We start from the raw sequence: 25,626 nt of genomic DNA, 5'->3' as shown, positions 1-25,626 counted from the left end.
AGCTGTATTCATAGTATTTACTATTAAAAATGTACATGAAAGAATATATGCAGATGACCAACAAGCACATGAAAAGATGCTCATCATCATTATTCATTATGAAGAAATGCAAATCAAAGCCAAGTGAGATGCTGTCTCACATCCACCAGAGTAGATACAGTAAAGACCACCAGTAAGAAGAGAGGCATGTGGAGAAATTGGAACCCTCATTCATTGCTGGTGGGAATGAAAAATAGTGTAGCCGCTTTGGAAAGCAGTTTGGTGGTCAATCAATCAACATAGATTGATTATATGACCCAGAAGTTCCACTCAAGAGAGATGAAACATATGTCCATATTATTCATAACTTAGCAAAAAAGTGCAAACAACTCAAATGTCTGTCAGCTGATGAAGGATAAATAAATATGTATCCATACGGTGGAATAACTTTCAGCAATTGAAAAAAAGACTGAAGTACTGACACGTGCTACAGCATGGATAAACCTTGGAGACACCTTTAGTGAAAAAGCCAAGTCACGCAAGAACATCCATCGTGCGGTTTTATGTAGATGAAGTCCCCAAAGAATGCAGATAGCTTACTTGGGGATGGGTGGGGAGAATATAGAGCAACTGTTAACAGGTACAGTATTTCTTTTGGGGTTGATGAAAGTATTCTAAACATATGTTGTAGTAATGATTGTGCTCAGTTCAGTTCAGTCACTCAGTCCTGTCCAGCTCTTTGCGACCCCATGAATCGCAGCACACCAGGCCTCCCTGTACATCACCAACTCCCAGAGTTCACCCAGACTCATGTCCATCGAGTTGGTGATGCCATCCAGCCATCTCATCCTCTGTCATCCCCTTCTCCTCCTGCCCCCAATCCCTCCCAGCATCAGAGTCTTTTCCAATGAGTCAACTCTTCGCGTGAGGTGGCCAAAGTATTGGAGTTTCAGCTTTAGTATCAGTCCCTCCAATAAACACCCAGGACTGATCTCCTTTAGAATGGACTGGTTGGATCTCCTTGCAGTCCAAGGGACTCTCAAGAGTCTTCCCCAACACCACAGTTCAAAAGCATCAATTCTTCGGCGCTCAGCTTTCTTCACATCCATACATGACTACTGGAAAAACCATAGCCTTGACTAGACGGACCTTTGTTGGCAAAGTAATGTCTCTGCTTTTGAATATGCTGTCTAGGTTAGTCATAACTTTCCTTCCAAGGAGTAGCATCTTTTAATTTCATGGCTGCAGTCACCATCTGCAGTGATTTTGGAGCCCAGAAAAATAAAGTCAGCCACTGTTTTCACTGTTTCCCCATCTATTTGCCAAGAAGTGATGGGACTGGATGCCATGATCTTAGTTTTCTGAATGTTGAGCTTTAGGCCAACTTTTTCACTCTCCTCTTTCACTTTCATCAAGAGGCTTTTTAGCTCCTCTTCACTTTCTGCCATAAGGGTGATGTCATCTGCATATCTGATGTCATCTGCATATTCTCCTGGCAATCTTGATTCCAGCTTGTGCTTCTTCCAGCCCAGCGTTTCTCATGATGTACTCTGCATCTAAGCAGGGTAACAATATACAGCCACGACGTACTCCTTTTCCTATTTGGAACCAGTCTGTTGTTCCATGTCCAGTTCTAACTGTTGCTTCCTGACCTGCATATAGGTTTCTCAAGAGGCAGGTCAGGTGGTCTGGGATTCCTATCCCTTTCAGAATTTTCCACAGTTTATTGTGATATATAGTCAAAGGCTTTGGCATAGTCAATAAAGCAGAAATAGATGTTTTTCTGGAACTCTGTTCCTTTTTCCATGATCCAACGGTTGTTGGCAGTTTGATCTCTGGTACCTCTGCCTTTTCTGAAACCAGCTTGAACATCTGGAAGTTCATGGTTTACATATTGCTGAAGCCTGGCTTGGAGAATTTTGAGCATTACTTGACTAGCATGTGAGATGAGTGCAATTGTGTGGTAGTTTGAACATTCTTTGGCATTGCCTTTCTTTGGGATTGGAATGAAAACTGACCTTTTCCAGTCCTGTGGCCACTGCTGAGTTTTCCAAATTTGCTGGCATATTGAGTGCAGCACTTTCACAGCATCATCTTTCAGGATTTGAAATAGCTCAACTGGAATTCTATCACCTCCACTAGCTTTGTTTGTAGTGATGGTTTCTAAGGCCCACTTGAGTTTGCATTCCAGGATGTCTGGCTCTAGGTGAGTGATCACGCCATCGTGATTATCTGGGTCATGAAGATCGTTTTTGTACAGTTCTTCTGTGTATTCTTGCCACCTCTTCTTAATATCTTCTACTTCTGTTAGGTCCAGACCATTTCTGTCCTTTATCAAGCCCATCTTTGCATGAAATGTTCCCTTGGTATCTCTAATTTTCTTGAAGAGATCTCTAGTCTTTCCCATTCTGTTCTTTTCCTCTATTTCTTTGCATTATCTCTTCTTGCTATTCTTTGGAACTCTGCATTCAGATGTTTATATCTTTCCTTTTCTCCTTTGGTTTTCACTTCTTTTCTTTTCACAGCTATTTGTAAGGCCTCCCCAGACAGCCATTTTGCTTTTTTGCATTTCTTTTCGATGGGGATGGTCTTGATCCCTGTCTCCTGTACAGTGTCACAAATCTCATTCCGTAGTTCATCAGGCACTCTATCAGATCTAGTCCCTTAAATCTATTTCTCACTTCCACTGTATAATCATAAGGGATTTGATTTAGGTCATACCTGAATGGTCTAGTGGTTTTCCCTACTTTCTTCAATTTGAGTCTCAATTTGGTAATAAGGAGTTCATGATCTGAGCCACAGTCAGTTCCTGGTCTTGTTTTTGCTGACTGTATAGGGCCTCTCCATCTTTGGCTGCAAAGAATATAATCAGTCTGATTTCATTGTTGACCATCTGGTGATGTCCATGTGTAGAGTCTTCTCTTGTGTTGTTGGACTCTGTGAATATACTAAAATCCACTGAATTGTATACTTTGTGAATTTTGTAATACTTGAATTATATCTCAATAAAAATGCTTCCAAAACATGTTACTGAGGGTATTTTCAGTAGGAGTATATATTCTTTTTTCCTTTGGATATAATCTGTTGATCTAGTCAAGTTTGACTTTTCAGTAAGAAATGTTTTTATTTAATCAAATTCTCCTGTCTAATATAATCATAAGTTATGTTTGTCATGTATTTCCCCGTTTTCTATTACTGTCATTTTGAGAACAGTCTTTACATTTTATTGTGAAAATTTGAACATTGAAACATACATGCTTTTGTTACAACAGATTTCATTTCTTCGGAAATAACGTTTGTCTTCTCAAACTGGGACACGTAGACTATTTTTTCTTCATATTGTAAAATGATATTTTAAAACTCATATTCCCATACCCCTTTGCATGTGCAGATGGCTATTAATTCTGATGCCTACTAGATTCAGGAATATTAACATTTAAAAAATTATTATTAAAGTGTAGTTGATTTACAATGTTGTGTTAGTTTCAGGTGTACAGCAGAGTGAATTAGTTATACAGATGCCTTCTTTTTTTAGATTCTTTTCCCATATAGGCTTTTACAGAGTACTGCGTGGAGTTCCCTGTGCTACACAGTAGATCCTTATTAGTTACCTGTCTTATACATAGTAGTGTGACTATGTCAGTCCCAGTTCATACATCCCTGCCCCCTACCCCCTGGAAACTGTAAGTTTGTTTTCGATGTCTGTGACTCTACTTTTGTTTTGTAAATAAGTTCTTTTGTACCCTTTTTAGGTTCCATGTATAAACAGTATCATACATTTATCTTTTTGTGTCTGTCTTGCTTCACTCAGTTGGATAATCTCTAGGTCCATCCAAACATTGTTTTATTTAAGGTTGTTTATCTTCTTGTTATTGAACTAAATCCTTAAGATAGGTGGAAACTATTTTTGATTTATCTTTATTTTCTACCTATTATAGATGTTTTAAAATGAAAATTAAGTGGCTTTGACAATTGTGGTTCTGTGTCTTAGATATAACAAATACGTGACCATTGCCTTTGAAAATATATATTAGTATTTTTATACTTCTGTTTCTGTATAGTTATCAGTTTGTCAGGTTCTGTGTATTATAAGGAAATTTTAATATTTGTATTTCTTCCTCATTTCTGATGGTATCTCTTCATTTACTCGTCACCCTTTACATCTCGTTACTTTATATTTTTTACATACATGTGTATATACTAAACAGGTTCAAGTGAAGTATGTGTACATGTACATAGTTATTTTGGATTAAGGAGGAACTAGAATTCAGGCCTTCTGTCTCAATCCAATTCTCTTTTTACCTTTTATTTGCTAATAAGTTATATATATGTGTTATATATTTTACATATATTCTAAATGTAATGTTATGTATATGTAATAATAGTATATGTAGCTTACTAGCAAATAACATATATTTAAATATTTTTATGGACTACAAGGAGATCCAACCAGTCCATTCTAAGGGAGATCAGTCCTGGGTGTTCATTGGAGGGAATGATGCTAAAGCTGAAACTCCAGTACTTTGGCCACCTCATGAGAAGAGTTGACTCATTGGAAAAGACTCTGGTGCTGGGAGGGCTTGGGGGCAGGAGGAGAAGGGGACGACAGAGGATGAGATGGCTGGATGGCATCACTGACTCGATGGACATGAGTTTTAGTAGACTCCGGGAGTTGGGTGATGTACAGGGAGGCCTGGCGTGCTGCGATTCATGGGATCGCAAATAGTCGGACACGACTGAGTGACTGAACTGAACTGAAATATTATTATAAATATAAATATCCAAGAGGGCTTATTCTTATTGGGCTTTAGAAATAAACTTACTATTTTAAAAAAATGAGTTGCTTAATAGAATATTTTTTTCTACATTTTGGAGAAGCAAGTCAAAAGTAATTAAACCATCAATAAACATTTGAAAGTTGTTTAATTGAAAGTTGAAACATTAACCATTTTTCAGTTGTTGTTAAGTACTGTTTTGAAATTAATTCTTTAATACCTTCTTTTATTCCTTAAGTAATCTGAAGATGTCCACTTACTGCTACATTCATCTTAGTTTTATATTTTACTTTTTCTTATTTCCACATATTTTTAAGACATATGACTATATCCAGGCATGTAAATGTGATATTACTTTTTATTATTAGTGGTGTTTTTATAAATTTATGTTCTCCTAATTTTATGATTGGACTTAAGAGTTTCATATTGGTTTTTATAGAGAGAGATTTGATTTTTTTTAATCAATTCATATTTTACTTTCACTTATTTCTGGTTTTCCTTAATTTAGCTTGTTTTATAGTTCATTTTCTTAATATTTATCATAACATATTTGTCTTAGAAAAATTTTAAAATGTTAGTGTTCTTGTTTAGGGATTTGATTGTATCCCTTGAATTCAGCCTGCATTCGCTGGCCAACTGAGTGTTTGGGAAGCTGTGATCCTGTGATGTAATAAGATACACACTATAGCTGAGGGCTCAGATCTGGAGGCTGACTGCCCGTGCTGAGTCCTGGCTCCTCCACTCTGGCCCAGCAGTCTATATTTGTTGGTGTTGTTCAGTCACTCGGTCAGTTATAACTCTTTGCAACCCCATGAACTGCAGAACACCAGGCCTCCCTGTCCTTCACTATCTCCAGGAGTCTGCTCAGATTCATGTCCATTGAGGCAGTGATGCTGTCTAACCATCTCATTCTCTGTTGCCCCCTTCTCCTCCTGCCTTCAGTCTTTCCCAGCATCAGGGTCTTTTCCAGTGAGTCAGTTCTTTACATCAGGTGACCAAAGTATTAGAGTTTCAGCTTCAGCATCAGTCCTTCCAATGAATATTCAGGGCTGATTTCCTTTAGGATGGACTGGTTGGATCTCCTTGCAGTCCAAGGGACTCTCAAGAGTCTTCTCCAACACCACAGTTCAAAAGCATCAATTCTTCGGCACTCAGCTTTTCTTTATCGTCCAGCTCTCACATCCATACATGACCACTGGAAAAACCATAGCTTTGACTAGATGGACCTTTGTCAGCAACATAATGTCTCTGCTTTTAATATGCTGTCTAGGTTGGTCATAGCTTTTCTTCCAGAGAGCAAGCGTCTTTTAATTTCATGGCTGCAGTCACCATCTGCAGTAATTTTGGATCCCCCCCCCAAATAAAGTATCTCACTATTTCCTTTGTTTCCCCATCTGTTTGCCATGAAGTGATGGGACCAGATGCCATGATCTTCAATTTTTGAATGTTGGGTTTTAGGCCAGCTTTTTCACTCTCCTCTTTCACTTTCATCAGGAGGCTCTTCACTTTCTGCCATAAGGATGGTGCCATCTGCATTTCTGAGGTTATTGATACTTCTCCAGCAATCTTGCTTCCAGCTTGTGCTTCTTCCAGCCCAGCGTTTCTCATGATGTACTCTGCATATAAGTTAAGTAAGCAGGGTAACAATATACAGCCTTGACATACTCCTTTCCCAATTTGGAACCAGTCTGTCATTCCATATCTGGTCCTAACTGTTGCTTCTTGACCTGCATACAGAGGTCAAGGTCTCAGGAGGCAGGTCAAGTGGTCTGGTGTTCCTATCTCTTTAAGAATTTTCCAGTTTGTTGTGATCCACACAGTCAAAGGCTTTGGCATAGTTAAGAAAGCAGAAATAGATGTTTTTCTGGAACTCTCTTGCTTTTTTGATGATACAACGGATGTTGGCAATTTGATCTCTGCTTCCTCTGCCTTTTCTAAATCCAGCTTGAACGTCTGGAAGTTCATGGTTCACATACTGCTGAAGCCTGGCTTGGAGAATTTTGAGCATTATTTTGCTAGCGTGTGAGATGAGTGCAATTGTGCAGTAGTTTGAACATTCTTTGGCATTGCCTTTCTTTGGGATTAGAATGAAAACGGATCTTTTCCAGTCCTGTGGCCACTGCTGAGTTTTCCAAATGTGCTGGCATATTGAGTGCAGCACTTTCACAGCATCATCTTTTAGAATTTAAAATAGCTCAACTGGAATTCCATCACTTCCACTAGCTTTGTTTGCAGTGATGTTTCCTAAGGCCCACTTGACTTTGCATTCCAGGATGTCTGGCTCTAGGTGAGTGCTCACACCATCATGGTTATCTGAGTCATGAAGATCTTTTTTTGTATAATAGTTCTGTGTATTCTTGCCATCTCTTCTTGATATCTTCTGCTTCTGTTAGGCCCCTACCATTTCTGTCCTTTATTGTGCCCATCTTTGCATGAAGTGTTCTGTTGGTATCTCTAATTTTCCTGAGATCTCTAGTCTTTCCCATTCTATTGTTTTCCTCTATTTCTTTGCATTGATCACTGAAGAAGGCCAAGCTTTGAGAAATACAGAAACAGGCATGTAGGAAGGGCAAACAGGGTGTGGGTCACCCATGGTGCAACCATCATCTTCTGGGGAAGATGACCCAGGAGAGGGAATATTTGGATTGGCTCTTGAAGAGTCAGTAGGAGTTTCCAGATAGATATGAGAGCATGGTGCATGATCCTACATTCAAGCCTAGACCCAAGAAGAGGCCCCATGATGGGGACATCCAGGCTCAAGGGGGCTGGAGCATTTGGTGGAGAGAGGCTGGTGGAGTTGGAGTGACCCTAGAAGCAACAGATGATCTGAATTCTTTCTCAATCCCACTCTCTGCTCTTCTAGAGGAGTTTCTTATACATGTTATATATATGAAGCATGTATTTTCCTTTGCTCTCAGAGTTGCATTTATGCTTATGTTTGTTTTCATTTCTGCTTACTCTGGGGTGGATTTTTCCTTCAATTTGGATTGAAAAGATGATAACTGTATTTTAATTGTTTTTCTGCCGTTCTAAAGCAGGTTTGCATATCCACACAGGTGGCGTTCTGCGTCTTTGTTCTCCCTCTCCTAAGGCCAGTGTCTGGCAAACTCCCATTGCTGGATTGCACAGAGCTAGTTTTAGGAAATAGTGTTCCCCACTTTACCTACCCCTGTCCAGAGCTCTTCTTTGAAATTCTGTGTTTTCTCGTAGTATTGCATTGAACTCTTCCGTTTTTCTTTATGCTTCTGGACTCTCAGCGTGTGGGCACACTGGTTTCCTCAATCTGTGCATTTCTTTTTTTCTTGTGCTAGTCCTCATTTTTCTGTGGCTCTGGGAGTTTGTTGTCATTGTTTCAGAGCTTCAGGTTTTGACCTGTAGCATTGTAAAAAGATCTTCCCTGGTGGCTCAAACGGTAAAGAGTCTGCCTGCCATGTGGAAGATCCCCTGGAGAAGGACATGGCAACCCACTCCAGTATTCTTGCCTGGAGAATTCTGTGGACAGAGGAGCCAGGAGGGCTGCAGTCCATGGGGTCGCAAAGAGCTGGACACAACTGAGCGACTGACACACACACACACAAACGTACACACAAACATTCTCTCTCTCTCTCTCTCTCTCTCTCTCTCTCTCTCTCTCTCTCTCTCGAGCCCTGGACTCAAAGTCTGAAGCTCTGGTTTTGGCTCTTTCATGAAGAATGAAAACCCTCTCTACTCCCACATGGTTGCTTACATGTCGATCAGTCTTGAAGAACAGTGAGACCTTGGGGAAGCCAGTCTTCTGGGGCTCTAGTCCTGTACCTGGAAAATCAGGAGGGTTGAAGTAAATCAGTGTTTTCCTGAAGCATCTTCCTTGGAGCACTGATTTGATGGACTAGTTAATAACATATTCCATGAAAAGAGCTTTCATATCATTTAAATTAGGATATCCTGGGGCTTCTCGGAGAGTTTAGTGTTGCATCATGAGGGAGGTAGTCTGCATATCTGCTGTGTTCACCCAAGTTGCTTGACCAGGAGGATTCTTTTTCATATTGTAGCCTGTGAGACATAGAAACATTCAGTATAACACACTTGAGAAACACTGCTATGGTGCCCTGCTCAGTCATGTCTGACTCTGCAATTCCATGGACTGTAGCCCACCAGGCTCCTCTGTCCATGAGATTTCCCAGGCAAGAATACTGGAGTGGGTTGCCATTTTCTCCTCCAGGGGATCTTCCCGACCCAGAGATTGAATTTGTGTCTCCTGCGTTGCAGCAGAATTTTTTACCACTGAGCCACTAGGAAGTCCTTGAGAGCCACTGGGAAGTCCTTGAGAAACACTAGGCTACATCATTTTTAAGATTTCTTTCGGCTTATGAGTTGCATGCTTCTGTGAATATACTAAAAGCCACTGAATTGTACACTGAATTTCCTTTAAAAGGAAAGAATTTTCTCAAAGCTGTTACATAAAACTTTTTTTCATGGTTCTTGAATTTTCAGAACTGTGACTACCTGGTATTTCTGCCTTTTACAATGTATTTTTTAATTCCTCTTTGGAAAAACCCATATACCAGCTTGTCCATTTGACATCCTTTACAGAGAAGGTCATTCAGTTCTAGGAAAAGTTTTCAAAGTCACTTTGCTAATTATGGCTTCTATTTGTTCCTCTCACTTAAGTCTCTGTGGATATTAATCCCCTCCATCAGTTTCCCAGGTTTTCCTGTTTATCTTGAATTTCCTGTTTTATTTTGTGTAGGGTGTGACTCTCTGTAGACTTTTTTTTTTTAACTTTATTTTACTTTACAATACTGTATTGGTTTTGCCATACATTGACATGAATCCGCCATGGGTATACATGAGTTCCCAATCCTGAACCCCCCTCCCACCCTATATCATCTCTCTGGATCATCCCCGTGCACCAGCCCCAAGCATCCTGTATCCTGTATTGAACATAGACTGGTGATTCGTTTCTTACATGATAGTATACGTTTCAAAAATACGGAATGCTTCACGAATTTGCATGTCATCCTTGCGCAGGGGCCATGCTAATCTTTTCTGTATTGTTCCAGTTTTAGTATATGTGCTGCCGAAGCGAGCGCTGTAGACTTGTTTTTATGTATTTCTATGGTCTTTGTTTTTCTGGGTTAATTCTTTGCATCATCTTCTCCTTCACTTGTGTTGAAAATTCTTTGATAGCACCTTTAAAATAAATATGTTTCTTTTAAATTTACTGTCATCTTTCATATAGGTTCCTCCTCTGCAATTTTCAAAGGCAGCACAGGGTAGCGGAGCTCAGAACAGACTCTTCCACTTCCTGGCTGGCTGAGCTTTCTGAGCCTGTGTCCTTGCCTGTAAAGAGAGGACAGTGCCTCCCCTGTCAGCCTTAAATAATGTAGCATGGATTCTGCAAAGGGCTAAGCACACACTGCTTGGTCAGGACTTTTCCTGTTTAGATAGAACTGTGTCTTGGTTGTAAATCCAGTATGAAGCATTTCCCCTCACAGATTTTGTCAAAGTCATGGTCCTTACTGTTGAGGGACCAAGGAAATCCTGCAAGTGGTACATTATTCAGCTCCTCTACCCTTAATGGTGGATTTGGTTCCATAACTCACTTATCAAGGAGGGTGCTGTCCATTTACATGGAGGTGCTGAAAACACGACTGCTGTATTCCATTTGTGTGTAATCAGAGATTTGTAGCCTGTAATGGAAAAGGCCTTCTGGAGGGGATGCCAAGAGAACTAGAAAAAGCCTGTGTCCCAAAATAAACTTAGAATTTGATTATGAAGACTGGAATGTGAGTGCATGAGAAGGGGATTGTATAAGACAGTAACAAGGGCTAGATGAATGGGTGGTGGTTGTGGGTGGTGATGACTGAAGAGGGGGTGGGGGTGACGGGGAGGGGAGCTGGTCTGTAGAATGAGAGGCACGGAGGTGAGGACTGTTGGCTTTGGAGTCTTGCTTCCCATTTCAACAGCTCTCCCTCTAACAGGCACAAGATAAAGGGTGCCACATATGTTAACTTTAATGTTGGCGATGATTAGACCAGAATAAGCTTGTTTCAGCAATGATCTTTAAAGGCAGGGAGGGGACTTCCCTCGTGGTCCAGTGATTATGATTTCACCTTCCAGTGCAGGGGGTGAGGATTTGATCCCTGGTCTGGGAGCTAAGATCCCACATGCCTGGTGGCCAAAAAAACAAAACATAGAACAGAAACAGTATTTGTGTTTCAATTCAATAAAGACTTTAAAATGGTCCACTTAAAAAGATACTTAAAAAAAAATTTTTAATGTAGCATAAGAATGTATATTTTCAACTACCTTGTTAGATCCCTTGGAGAAGGAAATAGCTACCCACTCTAGCATTCTTGCCTGGGAAATCCCATGGACAGAGGAGCTTGGGGGGCTGCAGTCCATGGGGTCTCAAAGAGTCAGACATGACTGAGCAACAGATACACTTTGTTATGTCTAAAAAATGCATACTCGTTTGGAAACATGGTAAAATACAAAAGTGCTTCAAAGAACAGATATAAATCTTGTATTCCAGAAATAGCTGCCATTTACCTTTTTCTAGGTTCCAGAGTATTGACTAGAATTATCAGTTGTAGATGTGTGTCTTCTAAGTAGTCAATCACAGTAGGCTCTGGGGGAGTTCTCATGTCAGAAATGTGCACAGGCCACGAAAGAGGAAGTGGGGATTCACAGAGCATCCCTGTGGTGTAGAAGTCTGGGCATCATCCACTAATCTGTAATCTCTGTAGCTGGCAGGAACACATGGCATTCGTCCAGAGCTTAGGGACTCACTGCATTTGCTAAGAAATGTGCTACAACATCACCATCTTTTCTTGCTGAGTCTCTTTCATTTCTCATATTGTTCATATCAGACAGTCCCTCCCTTATATATGGGATTTTATTAGGAATTTCAGAGGACTCTTCCTATAGCCTTTGCACTTGCTCAACATTCTTACTTTAAACACAGTCCCCATCATCATTTCAGAGGAGGTTGATTTGTATGAACACATCTCAGGAATTCCACCTGTGTCTAACAAACTCTGCTGACCGATTACTTAAAACGTCTTGAGAGAACGTGCCTGTGTTTCAGACTCTTACTTGTTTAACAGAACTGAGGATTCCCAAAGCAGACGCAGCGCCAACCACTGGCGCAGTGGCCCTTCCCCAGTAGTCGAGTCCACGGGAGAGGCTGTATCCTTCAGTCTGCCACCATCCATGCGCTCTCCTCCCTGGGGTCTCACTCTCAGAGTTAGGTGACACCAGCATCATTTGAAGGCCAGCGGACTGGCTCTGAGCTGAGACCGCTCTGTGAGTTGGTGCTGTCATTTAATGTTAAACACACCTTTGAGGTGGCACAGGAGAAAACTGCTCATTTGGGAAGCAGAGTCTTGGCACTTCAGCCTCAGGGTTGTCTGGAACTTGCTTTCCCTCTGGCACTCGAGTTTGGGCCAGGCCCCTGAAACAACTTGGCCTTGTTTCCATTTTTGCTTTTTTTTTTTTTGCAACTCTAGAAATGGGACTTTTTGCTCAGTCGCTGAATTGAGAGAATCCTGTCAGCTTGCTATTGCTAGTGAAAATCTGAGTAAACAGGATATGACACTAAGCTTATAGTGCTGACTCTGAAAATTATTCATACTTACTGTGTCTTCACAGTGTGCTCTGAGAGCTATGTACTCATTCTTTTGTTCATTTCTTTGGCTTCGCTGGGTCTTAGTGGCAGCCCACGGGGTCTTTGATCTTCGTTGTGGCATGGGGATCTTTTTCAGTTGCAGTGTGTGGGATCTAGTTCCCAGATCAGGGATTGAAACCAGGCCCCCCGCATTGGGAGCACGGAGTCTTAGCCCCTGGACCACTAGCGAGGTCCTACCATCTCTACTTTCTTAATAGCTTAAAAATATATTAATGTGGAAATATCAACAGAATAACTTAATTGTTTTAAGTTGGGTAGAAAATGTTACCCATGATCTGTCCCTTTTTATTACATGTTTTATTTTATTTTTTTTGTCCCTTTCACAAGAGCACTCACTTGTGTATTTGTGATAGACTCTTGACTCAAACAGCTCTTACTTATACCTGCTAGATAAAATAGGAATTTCTCTAGTTTTTTTTTTTTAACCTCTAGGTGACCACAAGCAGAGTTGTAAAAACAGTTTACACCATCTAAAGGAATGTAGAGGATGAAGCAAGTAAAATAGTTCGTATAATAAGAAAAAAGTAACTGTCAGGAACAAAATCAGAAATTAATACAAAAATATTAGTTGTCTAAATCCATTTATGTTTACCATATCTCTATACAAAAGATTATAACTAAGATTAGGATAAAAAAGAAATTAACAAACTAGATACATAGCTAACTAAAAATATTTAAATGGTGATACAAAAGTAAAAGCTAAAGTGTAGACAAAATAAATCAGGTGTATGTGAATGGAAACAAAAGACAGTAATGATAATGTCAGAATTGAAGGCAAAATGTATTAAAGGGAACAAAGCTGGTTTCAAATGTTATGGTGCTTGACAACTAAACTGTAACAATCTTAAAGTTATTCCTTCCTAAGAAACAGCATTTTTTCTTACACATAAGAATCTGGCAGAAATACAATTATGAAAAACTAACAACTCTGTCATTCTTTGGTATAGTTTATAATAAAATACTGACTTCTCTGCTCAGTTTTGCTATAATCCTAATACTGCTCTAAATGCAGGAGACCCAGTTTGATTTCTGGGTCATGAAGATCTGCTGGAGAAGGGATAGGCTACCCACTGTAGTATTCTTGGGCTTCCGTTGTGACTCAGCTGGTAAAGAATCCGTCTGCAATTCAAGAGACCTGGGTTCAGTCCCTGGGTTGGGAAGATCGCCTGGTGGAGGGAGTGGCTACCCACTCTAATATTCTGGCCTGGAGAATTCCATGGACTGTATGGTCCATGGGGTCACAAAGAGTCAGACACGACTGAGCAACTTTGACACTCTAATACTGCTCTAAAAAAATTAACTTTACTAATTAAACACAAACCTGGAATGTTTTCGAGTGTTCTGAAATAATTTGTGAGAAGCTGAATTACTAATTACTGCATTGTTGTTTTTCAGTCACTAAGTCGTGTCCAACTATTTTTGACCACATGGACTGCAGCACAGCTGACTTCCCTGTCCTTCACTTACCTCCTGGAGTTTGCTCAGACTCATGTCCATTGAGTCAGTTATGCCATCCGACCATCTCATCCTCTTTTGTCCCCTTCTCCTCCTGCCTCAATCTTTCCCAGCATCAGGGTCTTTTTTGATGAGTTGACTCTTCGCATCAGGTGGCCAAAATACTGGAGCTTCAGCTTCAGCACCAGTCCTTCCAATGAATATTCAGGGTTGATTTCCTGTAGGATTGACTAGTTTGATCTCCTTGCAGTCCAAGGGACTCTCAAGAGTCTTCTCCAGCACCACAGTTCGAAAGCATTTTTTCAGCGCTCAGCCTTCTTTATGATCCAGCTCTCACATCCATTCGTGACTACTAGGAAAATGACTACATGGACCTTTGTCAGCAGTGTGATATCTCTGCTTTTTGATATGCTGTCTAGATTTGTCATAGCTTTTCTTCCAAGGAGTAAGCGTCTTTTAATTTTGTGGCTGTAGTCAATCTGCAGTGATTTTGTAGCCCAAGAAAATGAAATCTGACACTGTTTCCACTTTTTTCCTATCTATTTACCACGAAGTGATGGGACCGGATGCCATGATCTTCAATTTTTGAATGTTGAGTTTTAAGCCAACTTTTTCCACTCTCCTGTTTCACTTTCATCAAGAGGCTCTTTAGTTCTTTGATTTCTGCCATAATGGTGGTGCCATCTGCATATCTGAGGTTATTGATATTTCTCCCGACAATCTTGTTTCCAGCTTGTGCTTCCTCCAGCCCAGCATTTTGCATGATGTACCCTGCATATAAAGTTAAATAAGCAGGGTGACAATACAGCCTTGACATACTCCTTTCCCTATTTGGAACCAGTCTGTTCCATGTCCAGTTCTAACTGTTGCTTCTTGACCTGCATACAGATTTCTGAGGAAGGCAGGTAAGATGGTCTGGTATTCGCTTCTCTTGAAAAACTTTCCATAGTTTGTTGTGATTCACACAGTCAAAGGCTTTAGCATAGTCAATGAAGCAGAAGTAGATATTTTTCTGATATTCCTTTGCTTTTTCTATGATCCAACGGATGTTGTCAGTTTGATCTCTGGTTCCTCTTTTCTTAATCCAACTTGAATATCTGGAATTTCTCAGTACGTGTACTATTGTAGCCTAGTTTGAAGGATTTTGAGCTTTACCTTGCTAGCATGTGAAATGAGTGCAATTGTGTGGTAGTTTGAACATTCTTTGGTATTTTCCTTCTTTGGAGTTGGAATGAAAACCAATGTTTTCCTTTATATTAGAATAAAGCAAATATGTGTTTGGTGCTTGCTAATATTCAGTATTTTAACTGGTGTGTGTGTGTGTGTGTGTGTGCACGCATGCGCGTGCATGCGTGTGCACACTCGCTCAGTTCCTCAGTCGTGTCTGACTCTTTTGGACCCCCTGGACTGTAGCCCACCAGGCTTCTCTGTCCATGGGATTTTTCAGGCAAGGATACTGGAGTATGTTGCCATTTTCTCTCCCAAGGGGTCTTCCAACCCAGGGGTTGAACCCCTGTCTCTGTGTCTCCTGCACTGCAGGTGTATCCTTTACCAGTGAGCCTCTGGGAAAGCCCTTGTTAACCAGTGGTCCTACCCAATTACAGTTGTCTATTGTAAATGAAGAGACAGCATTGTCATTATGTGCAAATGGTTTGAATGTTTCCTTGGAAAATCCAAAAGAAAAAAATGTAAGAATGTTAAGAATTCCTGAGTGTAACAGACATTATACTTGAAAAAAAAAAGTCCAAAGATTTCCACATACCAGCAATATTCACTTGGAGAATAAAATGGAACAACAGATCCCTTTTTCAGTTCCAACAAAAGATAGAAAATGCCTAAGAAGACACCTCAGGAAGTCCTGAGTAACTGGAAGAACACTTGGGATCTCTGTAATGACAGTGCAGTAGCTGTCAGTCCTGCTGCTTTTAATTTGGCAATAAATATGCTCCATTTAATCTGGCAGAGATTCCTGCTTTTATTCTTCATGGCTTCCTCTGGAGGCAGATTAAAGCTTGCCAATGTTTTTTCCTTCCTTTTTACCAGTAAGGAAACTGAGGCTTTTTTTTGTCGTTTTTGTGACACAGTGTATCAGGGCACAATTCATGAGACAAAAGCCGGTGTGATACTAACTCTTGATGTCCTAGCCTTTTCATACTAATCTGTTTTCTGTATTTTCTTCAGGGTACATGTATTTCTTTAAAAATTAAGCTGGGAATTGAGTGTCAAATTGAGAATAATTCTCCTTTCTCTGCTGAGCTGTGGATATTTTAATTTGTAACCGTAAGGACTCCCGCGGATCACTTTTGTTTTGAATTGTTTTGGTGAAAAGAGGGAAACATATTTCTACAGTTTTAATGGCTGTTCATCATAATTCCTTAATGAGTGATCAGACTAGAAGTGGAATTAATTTTGTAGCTATGCTTGCTCCTGGGATAATGCCGTCAAGCTCCATAAATGGCCTCGGTACTTTCCATTTCTATTTGGGTGCTTATAACACAAAGAGCCTGGGACTTTCTTCAGAGGTTAATTTTTATTTTATTGATTTACTTCTTTAGCTAGCTAGCCATGTCAGGTCTTAGTTGCCGCCCGTGGCATCTGACCAGGGATCGAACCTGGGCCCCCTGCATTGGGAGCTCGGAGTCTTAGCCACTGGACCACTGGGGAAATCCCCACAGTTTAATCTTTAAAGAGATATGCTGCTCTGGTTTCCCAAGACGTTTCTAACAAATTACCATAAACTTGATGGCTTAAAATGACTGCAGTTTTCTCTCTCACAATTCTGGAGGCTCGAAGTTCAAAGTCTCTGGGTGCAAATCAAGGTGGTGGGCAGTGCAGCCTTTGGAGGCTGTAGGGAAACTCCATTCCTTGCCTTTTGCCTCTGGTGGTCACGTAGATTCCTGGACTGTGGCCATATCACTCCGACCTCTGCCTCTGTGGTCACAGTGCCACCACCTCTACTTCCATCATGCTTCCCTGGTGGCTCAAATGGTAAAGAATCTGCCTGCAATGCAAGAGACCCAGGTTCAACCCCTGGGTCAGGAAGATCCCCTGGAGAAGGAAACAGCAACCCACTCCAGTATTCTTGCCTGGGGAATCCCAAGGACAGAGGAGGGTGGTGGTCTCCAGTCTGTGGGGCTGTAGGAGTTGGACACAGCTTAGTGACTCAACTACCACCTACTTGCGTCTGCTCTGTTTCCCTCTTGTAGGGATTGTTGATTGTATTTAGTGCCCTTTGGATAACCCAGGAAGTGGCCCTCTTCTCCAGATCCTTCATTTAATCACACCTGCATCTCTCTCCCTGAAGAATGCACGCTCTGGGGGCAGTTGGAGCAGAACTTACATACTAGTCAATTGCTAGCCCCCGATCTTGGCCAAGCTACCTAACCTCCTTGCACTTCAGTTCCTTCGTCTGAAAATGGAACTAATACACACCTATCTCAAACTCTTTGAAAGGGTTAAGAGAAATAATGTTGATTCAGCTATTACTTGGTTTCTTATTTTCTTGAGTTGACAGCTTCGTTTGGACTCATGTATGTATCTCCAGAGCCCATTCCATCCCGGGCACAGTAGTTGTCTGATAAATGTTGACTGAGTGGTTTTCTGCCCTCTGAAGGGGAGTGTGGCATTGCACTGCCATCTGCTGGACCTCGACTGGGGTCAGCTTGGTAGTGATGGGCCATCCCTGTGTGAGAGTTGAGAGCCATTAACTTGGGAAGCTGGGGAGATCCATGCAAAGCAGAAACCCTAATACTGTGGTTTCTGTGTAAATGGGCTAAGTTGAGTGCATGTGTGATGGAGGGGAAGAACTTTTTTTATTAGTTTATTTTTGGCTGTGCTGGGTCTTCATTGCTAGGTGGGCTTTCTCTGTTGTGGCATGTGGGGGGCTACTCTAGTTGCACTGGCTTCTCACTGCTGTGACTTCTCTTGGTGTAGAGTATAGGCTCAATAGTTGTGGTGCATAGGTTGAGTTGCTGTGTTCAGTTGATCTGTGGGATCTTCCCAGACCAGGGATCAAACCTGTGTCTCCTGCATTGGCGGATGGATTCTTTACTGCTAGACCACCAGGAAGGTCCAGGAAGGAACAATTGATCCAGAAAGTTATAAATGTGCATAATGAGTGTCCAGATCTTCCCACACACACGCGCTTTTCATAAGAGATTGATTTTTTACCTTTGGTATCTTGGCTTTGTGGGCTTCCCCAGTGGCTCAGCAGTAAAGAATCTGCCTGCAATGCAGGGGATGCACGTTCCATCCCTGGGTTGGGAAGATCCCCTGGAGAAGGAAATGGCAACCCACTCCAGGATTCTTGCCTGGAGAATCCTGTGGACAGAGGACCATGGCTGGCTATGGTCCTTTGGGTCGCAAAAGAGTCAGATACCACAGAGCAACTAAACACATGCATACATAGACACACACACATCTTGGTCTTGTGCTCACAAATCGGTGTAAATGTCTCGCGGTTAGGGAAGGGAGCTCGATTCATTCCTGTGAGGGTCCCCTCTGCTCGGCGTTGCGCTCCTTGAGAACACAGGTTAGCGAGGCAGCGATGCGTGTGTTCTCTGCCTGCCTGCCGAGCACTTTCGGGGTGACATGGGATTGAGCGCTCAGCCTGAAGCCTGCTGCCAGCAGAGTGAAGGGTTACGGGGCATGAGCAGTTACTGGCCCAGCCGTGGCCTTGGTTCATGAGTCATTCGGCTCCTAGTGCTCCTGAGTCACAGCCTGTCCTGCACATCTCCTTGCTGACTCATCTGTGCCCTGTGTAGGGTCCAGGGGCCTCCTGCAGTGATCAGGCATCACGTCACTGAGGAATGTGGTGGGGGCTGGGCTCAGGGAACCGACAGCCCCTCTTCTCAGACCCTTCATGCTTGCTGCTTGCAGAGAGAGGAGGCAGCTGGAGCATTGGAAAGGGAGTTCCCTGGGAGCAGCAAAGGGGGATGCACAGGACGGAGCGCCGAGTGCAGGGTGGAAGAGCATCGTGTCGCAGACACCCGCGGGAGAGAGAAAGGAACACTTCTGAGCATGCATCAGGGCTTCGGGACATTGAGGGTTTATAGCACTATATTCGTAGTGATAGGTGATACTTAACGCCTGTCGTTGCCATATTTAGGGTTTAATCTACCTCCCTTTCATCCTGATGATGCCTTTTAGGTGCTCTCACCAGTTACTTATGGCCACAGATCAGCAGACTTTGAAAGAGATCTTCCGTGGAAGGAGAAACTAAATGTATTTAACCAGGAAAGAGCAGGATAGACATTTGAGAGTCTCTTGGGCTCTAGACAGTACTGGACGAACGCAAAAGTAGGAAGAGAGATCTGGATCCTCAGTTTCTAAAGTGTCTGGAGAATAGAGGTGATGACCAGAAGCAATCTGACAATAGCACTGAGCTGTGGGGTTGAGAGTGAGGGGGTCCCAGCAGGGAGAGCGGCTGAGGCTGGACCTGGGGACTGGCTCCCGACAGTGCTGACTGCGAGTCTCCCTGGGCCCTGTGGGTATACACAGGAGGAGGACGTGCAGTCCCTCTCCTGTCGAAGTCAGCTGTCCCAAGGATCAGCTCAGCTCATCACTGGACTCCACCAAGTTCTAGTGTACAGGTGCACAGAGAGCCCCAGTGGCAGGAGGGGCTGTGGGCCCAGCCCTCCTGGGGGGTCTTTCTGGCTGAACAGAAGGAGAGGTACTCTGAGCTCGGTTCCGCTCACAACCATGGATGGGGCCATTTCCCCGGAAGTCTTCAGATCACTCTCTTCTATACTGCTTAATCTGTTTAAAGTAACTACAAGGGAAAAGACACTTTTGAATTTGGGAAAACAATGCTTTTGTTGTTCAGTCGCTCAGTCACGTTAGACTCTTTTCGACCCCATGGACTGCAGCACGCCAGGCTTCCCTATCTTTCACCGTCTCCTGGAGCTTGCTCAAACTCATGAACTTTGAGTCGGTGATGCCATCCAACCATCTCATCCTCTGTCGCAATGTTAATGATAGATCTTAAGCCAGTGACTCTGTTTTCATTTTTTTTCCGTAGTGTCAGATCAACAGTGCCTTGACTTCCTTCCATACTGCTCTGGAGCTAGCAGTAGACCAGAGGGAAATCCAGCATGTTTGTCTGTATGAAATTGGTAAGTGTTGAATGTCGGTCCAGTCGCCTGTCATGAAATAGTCTATTAACACAGCGGTTTATGTCCAGCTTCTTGTCCTGCAAGTGTTAATGCACGCCCGTGCGCTCTTTCACTGGTAACGCTGTGCAGTTTGTGTCTTTGTGAAATGCTGGCTGCCTTTTGTAATAACAGTACTTTGTTACCATAGCAGAAGTAGCGATACTTATCTCAGTGAATTCTCATTACTTCTTTCCAATAATTTGTTCCTTTGACGATTTGACTCTAGGCTAATAGGCACAGTTGAATGAATAGAGTAAGAACCAATTTTGAAAAAAAAAAAAAAAAAAAGAACCAATTTTGACTCTTTTATTGGACTGGATATTAAAATTCAGAACTGTTATCTCTTCCCTCCCACCAATGTGTACCTGAGAAGAAAAGTCCGGCTTAGAGATTGGGTGAATGGATTCCAAACCCAGTTAGCTCTTCTACCAACTAACTAGGAGACCTCGCCCTGCAGTAGCCCTTGGAGCAGCTGTGTGGTTTAAATGAAAGTACCCGAATGAGCGTGAGGCAGGGTACCTGGCACACGTGTTAGCCACTTCCTCCTGCTTCTCCCCTCTCGGGAGACGCATTTATAGACAGACTCGGAGGCATTTGTTTGCCCAAGATTTAGCCCCCCTCTCCCAAAGGGGGAGATCCCTCCCCCAAAGTTGTTGCTATAATATTTTTTTGGCTGACTGCACTAAAATACATTAGTGATTCCATAATCCTTGACTGTGACGGTGGCTTAATTATGCTGAGAAGCATAAACACAGCTTTGGACTTGAAACAGCAGAAACACATTTTAGTAAGGGATTCATGCTTTTTAGAGATTGAGCCAAGACTTCAAGGTCACACTGTATATAGCTCATGTACAAGGAATGAAGGAGGGAGCAGAGACGGGAGAAAAGATGAGGTGGTGATGAGAACCAAAAGTTAAATTGAGACTCCAAAGGCTATCGTCAGAGACACAAAAGAAGAGATGGAGGAAGCCTGGGGAGGCAGTTGTCACCTGGCAGTGTGGACCTTACAGTGCCTGCTGCTTGCTTGCCTGCCAAAGATGTATTTGTCTTCCTGAATCTTTTTTTTTTTTTTAAAGGAGAGTGCTAACTGATTTGAGAACTGCCCAATAAACAGTATTATGTTTTATACGTCTGTTATAGCTTAGAAAGTGAAGATCAAATGTGATCCAGTGGGAAATATATTTTTCTGCAGTCTAACCTCTGCTGGGGGGGCTTCCCTGGTGGCTCAGTGGTAAAGAACCCACCTGCTAATGCAGGAAATTTGAGTTTGATCCCGGGGTCAGGAAGCTTCCCTGGAGAAGGAGATGACAACCGTTTCCAATATTCTTGTCTGGGAAATCCCCTGGACAGAAGAGCCTGGCAGACTACAGTCCATGGGGCCACAAAAGAGACATGACTTAGCAAGTAAACAACAACCACCAACTTGCTGGAGCTCTGGTTTGTAGCCATAATGTGGAAGGGAATATGAGACATGGTAGTATAGAACTTGAACTGGCTTTGGTGACCTTTCATGTTTCTTGTTTAGGATACTCTTTTTTTCTTCTAGTTTCATGGAGATAGAGTTGACATGTAACATTGTAGTAAAGTGTCCAACATAAAGATTTGATACTGTATATATTACAGACTGATCATGGTGGCCTTTTCTTGTGTGTGCACCACTTCCGGGTCTGTGGAGGGGCAGAATGTTAGAGCTGAAGAAAGCTTAGAAATCATGGAACCCAGTGCTGGGGACTTAGGGTTAACCTGGGGTGTGGGTGGAGGGCGGGAACAGCACAATCAGAACTCAGCCTCCTTATTTTGGTTTTGTGCTACCCCCACCTCTACTTTTGCACTGAATCCAAGTCTTACCCTGAAGTCTATTTTAGGATGGAAATAACTAGCCCCAGGTTTTACTCTAAAATACGTCAACTTCATATCATATCCCGTGGAGTTTGACGCTGAATTTCCTGGAAGTGTGGCTTCCCCTCATCCCTGTAGGGTGTCAGGTGACGTGACTTCTTCGTGGAGTGGATAACAGAACTTGTTAGGCAGATCGCAGAAAGGAGAGCGCGATGGCCTTTGATCCTCAGCTCTTCCCTCTTCTAAGCCGTGTGACCCTGAGCAAGTCACGAAGCCTCTTCATGCCTTAGGCTTTCTCCTTGGTCAGGTGCGGCACCATCAGCCACCTTTCCAAGACTGCACTGGGGTTAGAGAGAATTACATCAGGTGCCTGGCACACACAGGGCTGGCTCTGTGATGGGGAGCTGCTGTTACTAACAGCAGAGGATAAAACTCCTTATATCCTTGCTGCTGTTGCTTCTCCCCACCCCTACCCACCCCCAGGATGCCAGCCTAAGGATGTTTTGCTCTGAGAGAGCTGGGTCCTTTCTCTGCCCCCCAGAGGGAGAGTGGCAAATACTTAATGTCTCACTGGCTCGCTCTCTACTCCTCTGAGCAGTTTGCTAATTACCAGTGATCAGGAACGCGCTGGTGAGTATGTGAGACTTCCGAGGTGGTCACCGTGTTATATAATCTAGTAGCCTCTTTTTCTCTGCCTGTTCTTGGGAGAGCAGCACTGCTGTGCTTAGGTTTATTGCACAACTGAAGACAAATTAGACCATTTTCCTCAAAATCTTTATGCCTTTCCCTTCTATACTGCCTCACCAGTTGTGAAATCAGAGATGCTGTGTCTTCCTCAAAGCATCCCACTGAAAATGTTTAAGAAGAAAAAGAGAATTATGAAGTTCTCAGGTGGTTTACATGGAACACTTGCAGAGGAAGTTAGCAGGATGAGAGATGTGTAACCTACAGATGTGCTGAAAAGCCTGTTATTTTGCTGTTCAGTCGCTAAGTTGTGTCCGACTCTTGCAATCCCATGGACTGTAGCTCACCAGGCTCCTCTGTTCATGGGATTTTTGAGGCAAGAACACTGGAATGGGTTGCCACTTCCTTCTCCAAGGGATCTTCCCAATCCAGGTATCGAACCTGTGTCTCCTTCATTGTCAGGCGAATTCTTTACCACTGAGCCACCAGGGAAGCCTGTGTTACTTTAGGATCCTTTTCTAAAAACGTCTGTTTTACAGGTTGGTGCAGCATGATAGAGCTGAATTTCAAGGACGCGTTCGATTCCTTTGAGAGGCTAAAAAATGAGTCCCGGTGGTCCCAGTGCTACTACGCCTACCTAACTGCAGGTGAGTGGATCCTGGGACACGTGGTCACAGCACGCCCTCCTCTGTCTCAGACTAGCGCCCTCATGCAGTTGGATGGAGAGCGACGGGCAGAGGATGCGGAAGAGTGTTCTTGACAGTTTCCCACAGCACGTGTTATTGTTTCTGTTCAGTCGCTGAGTTGTGTCTGACTCTTTGAGACCCTGTGGGCTCCAGTAGCCAGGCTCCTCTGTCCTCCACCATCTCCCGGGGCTTGCTCAAACTCATGTCCATTGAGTCGGTAATGCCATTGGACCATCTTGTCCTCTGTTGTCCCCTTCTCCTCCTGCCCTCAATCTTTCCCGGCATCGGGATTTTTTCCAGTGAATCAGATCTTCAGATCAGGTAGCTAAAGGACTGTTCTGGACTGCAAGTAAATAGCAGCTGAATACAGCTCCCACCCACCCAGTGGAACGTTGGGAACGTCGATGCTGCACGCCCTGCCCCTTCCAGTGCCCTCCCCAGGGCTGGGTCCGTCACATGCTGGGTCCTGGACGTGCCTGTTATGACATTCTCGTTTCCGTACACTTTGTCCTAAACAGCCTCAACTTACCCTCGCCCCTCTCCTTTTTTTCCTCAAATCTATTTTTCGTTTATCAGGCGCTTAAAGAACTTTAAAGCATTGAACACGTCTTTTAAATAGTGTTCATATCTTCGTTTGCATTGTTAGTGCCCTCGTTTTGAGCTGCACAGGTTTTGAGTAGTCTGTTCCAGCCTTGTTTTGCCTCTTAACCCTGTTATAATTAGTGTGATTTTGCAGAGCACAAGGTGTTTCAACACTGCATGTCATTATGGGAGAAACAGCTTACACTTTCTTACAGGCGTATCAGTGTACGTTGCCTTTTCCCCTTTCATGAACAGATAGGTAAAGACATGCTGCCACCTGGTGGACAGAACAGCTCTCTGTGCCCTGAGCCCCATGAATTGCCTGTGTGACGCAGAATGGTTTAGGTAGGGATTGAAGAGACCCAGGGAGTGTACTTCTCCTGCCTCTAGCAATGAGCTTTCCTTACACACACGCAGAAGCGATTCTTTTACTTAAAATTTAAAACTGATCCAAGCATTATTTTAAATATATTCTTATTTCTCTGAAGGTTTGCATTTAACAGAACATCTCCTGTCATTCCATCCCTGCAACTGGTCTCTTTAAAATGGGAAGAGAATTAACAGTGACCCGTGTGTATATCCAGAATGTTCTGGAACTACAGTCCATTAGCAATCAGGATGGAAGCCCTTATACCCGCAGGCCTTCCTATAGACCCCACAGGGTGTTAATCCATTTTCATCTGGCTCTTGTTGTTGATGTTTGAGTAGGAATATTTTCAGTATGCTGCTAGGATACTTTAAGGGTTGGTTTACAGAACTCAGAGGCATCTCAGATGAAAATTGCAGCTGTTTATTGAGTGGGCTTGGTGTGTCCTGCACGGTGATGAACCAAAACAGAGAGGCTGCTGTCACTGTGGGGTGATAGGATCAGGTAGTCAGTGTGGGCAGGTATTTATTTGTTTTATTTTAATTGGAGGATAATTGCTTTACTATATTGTGTTGGTTTCCGCCATACATCAACATGAATCAGCCACAGGTATACATATGTCCCCTCCCTCTTGAGCTTTCCACCCCTTCCCACCTCTCTAGGTTGCCACACAGCACCTGATTGGAGCTCCCTGCATAATACAGCACTTTCCCCCTGGCTGCCTGTTTTACATTTGGTCGTTGTGTTTCCGTGATACTCTCCCCATTCGTCTCACCCTCTCACACATTGTGTCCACAAGTCTGTCTCTATGTCTGCGTCTCCATTGCTTGATGAATGGATAAAGCTGTGGGATATATATACACAATAGGCTATTCCTTAGCCATAAAAATGAACACATTTGAGTCAGTCCTAATGAGGTGGATGAACCTAGAGCCTGTTACAGAGTGAAGTGAGACAGAAAGAGAAAAACAAGTATCATATATTAACGCATATATATGGAATCTAGAAAGGTGATACTGATGAGCTATGCATTTTTTAAAAATCTTTGTGGAGCATAGAGCATGAAGAAATAAATGTACAGTGTGGCTCTATAGAGGAGCATTTATTCTCACTGGAAATCCCAGGATCACATCAGTTGTAGGAAATGATAAAGCATGGAAGACTCCAGTCTCCACCTCTCCACCGGGGTTTCATGAAGATGATGTGTGAAGAGCTTCACATAAAGAGGGCTCAAGGAGGTGGGCGGGGGGAGCTCGCCGTAGAGCTCTCAGTGCAGGCTGCTTGCAGGAGCTGTTATCTGAGTTGGCTTGAAGGACTGGTATGTGTTACAGGCAGCACCTGAGAAGATGGGCATTACAGGACTGGTAACACTGCCACTGGGGACTTAGTTCCTTGTTGTTGTTTTTTTAAATCATTTTTCTTTTTTTCTCCTC

At 42.9% G+C, this 25,626-nt stretch overlaps 1 protein-coding gene across 1 annotated transcript in view; it reads left to right on the top strand.

The window, feature by feature from the left end:
• The window catches only part of TTC39C (tetratricopeptide repeat domain 39C), a 101,011-nt gene that overhangs the window by 63,721 nt on the left and 11,664 nt on the right, over positions 1-25,626 (top strand). Inside the window, exons 7-8 of the mRNA XM_005697042.3 lie at positions 19,901-19,994; positions 23,098-23,205. Of these exons, the coding sequence (XP_005697099.2) occupies positions 19,901-19,994; positions 23,098-23,205 (202 nt within the window). The remainder of the gene's footprint in view (positions 1-19,900; positions 19,995-23,097; positions 23,206-25,626) is intronic.

The sequence above is a fragment of the Capra hircus genome, chromosome 24 (genome assembly GCF_001704415.2).
Source record: "Capra hircus breed San Clemente chromosome 24, ASM170441v1, whole genome shotgun sequence".
NCBI classification, from domain to species: domain Eukaryota; kingdom Metazoa; phylum Chordata; class Mammalia; order Artiodactyla; family Bovidae; genus Capra; species Capra hircus.
This window is presented reverse-complemented; position numbering and strand designations above follow the sequence as displayed.